A 5,762-nucleotide genomic window follows, 5' to 3' on the forward strand; every position below is an offset into this window, starting at 1 on the left:
AGAGAGAGAGACAGGGAGGGAGGGAGGGAGGGAGGGAGGGAGGGAGGGAGGGAGGAAAAGAGAGAGAGAGAGAGAGAGAGAGAGAGAGAGAGAGAGAGAGAGAGAGAGAGAAAGAGAGAAAGAGAGAGAGAATACATAGGCATGCATATCACAGCACTTTAAATGTAGGAGAACAACCTGTGGTAATCAGCTTTCTCATACCCTGAGGGTTCCAGGAACCAAACACAGATCACTAGGTTTACGAGAGTGCACTATGTGTGTGGAGAGCATGGGCTGCACACGCCTGTGGAGGAACAGACGCGGGGGGCGGGTGTGTGTGTGTGTGCTCTAGCCTCTCCAGCTTACTCTTCAAGGCACAGTCTACCCCTGAACCTAGAGCTAGCATTTTTCAGGTAGGCTGGCAGCCAGCAAGACCCTCCCCGTTTGGTACTGGGGTTACAAGTGTGTACAGACCGTGTCTGCCATGTTACAGCATGCTGTGATTTGACTCTGGTCCTCCTGCTTGTGCAGCAAGCACTCTTACTGGCAGAAACACTCCTCCAACCTCAGAGCTTAGCACCCTTTCATCTCACCTGCAAACATCTTTCCTACAATCCCAGCAACTACTGATCTAGACCTTTCTGATAAACACCTTACATTCCAGACCTCTGAGCAGCAACCCCAAGGATGGCCCACTTCCCCCAGTGGTTTTCACAACTTCTATTCAAACTTGTACACATCTTTCCTGTTCCCCTCTAGAGAGAACTGGCTCTCCACTGAGACAACACCCATGGGTGCACTTGCACCCAGCCCTACACCATCTGCTTCTACCCCAACGGAAGAAAAAGATACTGCCTCTGCTTCTAAGACCAAATTTTCAAATGTGCTATGGCCCTTGACACCTTGCTTACCAGGACTTTGTTCTCACAACTGCTCCCTTCTCTCCTGCACCCTGATACAGAAGCAGGCTGAAGCTGCTTCTCACACTACAAAATAAAATGTGTCGAGGTTCACCCCTTCCTATGCTAGCACTTGGGAAGCTGAGATAGAAAGATAGAGAGGTCAGACACATAGCAAGACTCTGTCTAAAAGTATATATATACATATATATATATAATATATTATATAAAAGGGGGAAGCTCACAATGCTTCAACCCTAGACACAGAAGGGTAGGCAGCGAAGGAGTGCTAGTGGGAGCAGTCTTCTGCAGTGAGAGCGCACAGTTACTTGTACACAGACAGGATGCTTGCACAAGCTCCAACCAATCCCTGCTTTCATCTTAGCATTCTGCAATGGAACTGCCAGACAGATCCTTTGAGTGGATATGGCTTAACCTTCCAAAGAAGTCAAGGTCAAAGCCTTTGCATGTACTCAATGTTAATATTTACAACCTAAACTAGTTTAAGTGCTTTAAGGGGAAGAGAGAGAGAGAGGAAAGGAGAGACAGAAGAAAATAAATAATTAAACTTAAGGAAGATAAAAGGCTTCCAAAAATCCACGCCTTTCCTTATTAGTTTTTAAGCTAATAATCACAAAAAATTTTGAAAAGATTTCTGCTAAAATGTAACTGTAAGCGTTTGTATACCCATCATTCATTATATGCTGACAGCTAACCTCCACAGTGACACGTTGGGAGAAGGGCCTTTACAACTTATAAAAGGGCTCCAAGCTAGTCACAATAATATACATATGATGCCCCAGCTACTTGAAAAATGAAGCAGAAGGATCACTGAGCCTAGGAGTTCAGGGCAACCTGGCCAATAAAAGGAGTCTCAATCCACATGATCCCTGCCTGGTCATCTCTTTAAAAAAAAAAAAAAAACACAACAACAACAACAACAAAAATCCCAACACAAGAACCAACGGGGCACTCCTTTAATCCCAGCACTTGGGAGACAGAGAGAAGCAAATCTTTGTGAGTTTGAGACTGGCCTGAACTGTGAGTTCCAGAATAGCCATAGCTACACAGAGAAACTCTGCCTCAAAAAACACACAAACAAACAAACAAACAAAACCAAAACAGATAAGAGATCCCAGAAAGCATTCATCTACATCCATCCTGCCATACGAGAAAATGACCAAAAGTGCCATCTATAGGATGAGGTGGGTAAGCTCTGAATCTGTGTAGCTGGCCTGGAAGATTGGGAAGCCTTGGGTTACATTCTGCCTGCCTTGCCCAGAAGTGCACCTGCGAGTTGGAATTCAGTGAGCCTGGGTTTGACCTTTACAATGTCGAGATCATTGTATCTCTCCCTGGACCACTACTTTTTGAAGCACCATCAGATTTCACTTGTCATTTCTGGGACATTAATGAATGTGGAGAGAAAGTACATTGTTGGATCTTTGATAAGCAAAATTTGGTCTACACATTTCAGATAATATTTATTAGCCTGCAAGGATCGACAGGCTTTCTTTGTCTTTATGCTCTTTACAGACATGACTATGTGGTAAAAGAAAAGACTGAAAAACTGCCTACACCTGTAAAGGTTAAAAAAAACAGAAGGGAAGAAATAAGAAGAAAAAATTAAATTCTAACTGATTTCTTCATTGGGACTGGAGAATCTGTGAGGTTCTGAGTTCTAAGGACAGCGGTCTATCTTTGGAAATTTCATAAGATGTTGCTGTGCTATAATTTCAGAAGAGAAAAATATCATTAAAGTATCTCTGTGGATCTTTATTTTCATAATAAAGATACTCATATTAAACATTTCTAAAAAAAAAAAAAAAAGTGCCATCTATAGACCTTCACCAGTTGCCCAACCAACCGGTAGTCTCCAGGGCTGCAAGAAATAAATTTTTGCTGCTTAGCCGGGCAGTGGTGGCGCATGCCTTTAATCCCAGCACTTGGGAGGCAGAGGCAGGCGGATTTCTGAGTTCGAGGCCAGCCTGGTCTACAGAGTGAGTTCCAGGACAGCCAGGGCTACACAGAGAAACCCTGTCTCGAAAAACCAAAAAAAAAAAAAAAAAAAAAAATTTTGCTGCTTAAAGCTATATATAGCTTATGGTAATTTAGAATAACAGTCGAAACAAAATAAGACAACCTCCTAGAAAGTTAAGTGTCCAGCGCAGCTGAGCTCACACCACCTCACAGTTGCAAGGGGTGATGAGAAAATTATACTAACACTATATAATGTCACAGGTCCCAATTCATAATTAGCCTTAAAATGTAAACTTTATAATCAAGAAGGGGAAAAAAGTAAAGAGCACTTTACCTTTCCAAACCAGCCATTCCCAATCTCCTGTATATAGTTTAGACTGTGGCGGGAAACTTGAGACTTCAAACCTTCTGGTAGAAAAAAGAGAGAACGTTAAAAGTGTAAGCATCTAGGGAGGACACCAATAGTCATGGTCAGGTCCCCAGACCCTGGGACGACTAAGGCAGGGGGATCATGAGCTTGAAGCCGGCCTGATATACTCTGTCTCAAAACAACAGCAACAACAACAAAACACAAGTATTTAACTAAAGTAAAATAAATACGGTCTGTAGAGATGGCTCAGTGCTTAAGAGAGTGCTCTGCTCTCCTGGAGGACCCAAACTCAGTTCTCAGCACTCACACCAAGTTGCTCACAACCATGCGCAATTCCATTTCCAGGGGATACAATGCTCTCTTCTGGCCTCTGTGGTACTCCCATACAAGTGGTACGCACATGCTTGTGAGTGCGCGCGCCTGCACGCGCATGTGCGTGCACACACACACACAAATAATGAAAATAAATATTTAAATTATGTGCCAAGGGGCTGGAGAGGTGGCTCAGTGGTTAAGAGCACTGACTGCTCTTCCAGAGGTCCTGAGTTCAAATCCCAGCAACCACATGGTGGCTCACAACCATCCATAATGAGATTGGATGCCCTCTTCTGGTGTGTCTGAAGACAGCTACAGTGTACTCATAAATAAAATAAATAAATCTTTTTTTAAAAAAATTATGTGCCAAATACATAACCTATAAAGTAAAAATACTGACATAGTTTTGTATTTGTGCTATTAAAGGAAAAACAAATGCATAAGCATCTCTTTCAAACTAATGACAGAATCTCAAGCTTAAATGCTAATGATATGGTTTTTGATATCTTACTTTAATATCTAATACTGTTGGTTTTGTTTCCTTTGTCACAGGGACACTATCAAGTAGACCAATATAAACATAAGGGGAGTCCCAAAGGCAAAAAAGAGAAGAAAGGGGAAAAAGAAAGGAAGGCAGGCAGGGAGGGAGGGAGGGAAGGATGGGGGAGGTGGGGAGAGACAGAGGGACGGATGGACGGATGGATGGAGAAAATGGCTGCTATGGCTACAGGATATGCATCTCCATATCCAAAATTTCAGTAAACTCCAAGTATCATCAGACTCAGAACACACAAGCCCCTAACAGTCAAACTGCAGAGAGCCAGAGCATCCTGGGAGGGCACGGATGACTCATTGTGTACAGAGGATCCTAAATAAAAGTGAGAGCCAATTAGTCATCAGAAATGGAAGCCAGAAGGCAGTGGGCTCCCAAGATAAAGCGCTGGGAGAAAAAGACCTTCCAACTAAGAATGCTCTACCTGGCAAAATCACATCCCAAAATGAAGACCTCTCAGATAAGCAATGCTGGTGTCTGCTGCCAATATGCCTGCCCTGAAATAAATGCTAAAGGACACTTATTTATTCCCTTCAACATGAGATGGAAGGACAGACTACTCAGAACTGTATGAAGAATATAGGTCCCCACAAGCACAACCTAAGAGTTAAGTACAAACCAGTATCACTGTACTGACTGGAACACAGGTCCTCTTCTTTATTTCCTATGTGATCTAAAATATGAATGCTTTAAAACTTATAAATCTATGGTAACCGCCATACAATGTATAAAGATGTAACAAATTTGTGACAATTTTTCTTTGCTTTTAAGGCACACTCTCATGAACCCTAGGCTGGCCTTCAACTCTGTAGCCAAGGATTCCCTTGGCTTCATTTTCATTCCTCTTTCTCTACCTCTGCAATGCTGAGCTTACAGGCATGCACGACAACTCAGTTTTATGGGTTATGAAGTGATGGGGGTTGATCGTGGACCCTCATACATGCTAGGCAAGCACTCTACCCACTGAGCTACCTTCCCAGTCCAATCTGTAACAACTTTAAGTTGTACACTGAAGCTGCCATTAATTTAAGCTCAGTTATTGTCAATGTAGGATGTTAATTGCAATCTTCATTGTAATCACATCAAACAAACAAACTCAAAAACAAAGAAAGGGGTTGGAGAGATGGCTCAGTGGCTAAGAGTGTTTGCTGCTTTTCCAGAGGACGTGGGTTCTACTCCCAGCACCTACACACAGCTTAGGTCTGAACTCTAGCTCTGGGGCTCTGACGCCTCAGTCCTCCACTGGCGCCCACACTCACACACACAACCATATCCAGTACACACGTATACATAACTCAGAATAAAAAAGATACATTTTCTTTCAAAAGGAAAAATATTACATGTTAAGATTTAAAAAGTAATCCAAACAAATGTGGTTAAGTGCTTTTTTTTTAGATGTCCAAGTTGACAAGATGGTTCATTGGACAAAGGTACCTACTTGCCAAACCTAATGATCAAAAGATCAATTCCCAAAACCCACATGGTAGAAGCAATGAACAAATTCTCACAAGCTGTCCTTGGATCTCCACATATGCACCATGCCCCCCCACACACACATACACACACACACAAACACACATACACACACACAAACACACACATACACACACACACACAAACATATACATATATATTCATTCTCTCCCTCCCTCCCTCCCTCCCTCCC

The 5,762-nt window shown here is 42.7% G+C and overlaps 1 protein-coding gene across 2 annotated transcripts in view; it reads right to left on the reverse strand.

The window, feature by feature from the left end:
• The window catches only part of Lmtk2 (lemur tyrosine kinase 2), an 89,870-nt gene that overhangs the window by 44,801 nt on the left and 39,307 nt on the right, over positions 1-5,762 (reverse strand). The window contains exon 4 of one of the 2 annotated variants that reach the window (XM_028756149.1): positions 3,193-3,263. In XM_028756149.1, the coding sequence (XP_028611982.1) occupies positions 3,193-3,263 (71 nt within the window). Of the gene's footprint in view, positions 1-3,192; positions 3,267-5,762 lie in introns of both variants that reach the window. The other variant, XM_028756148.1, reaches the window with a different exon arrangement.

This window comes from Grammomys surdaster, unplaced genomic scaffold, assembly GCF_004785775.1.
Source record: "Grammomys surdaster isolate TR1022 unplaced genomic scaffold, NIH_TR_1.0 126109, whole genome shotgun sequence".
Classification (NCBI taxonomy): domain Eukaryota; kingdom Metazoa; phylum Chordata; class Mammalia; order Rodentia; family Muridae; genus Grammomys; species Grammomys surdaster.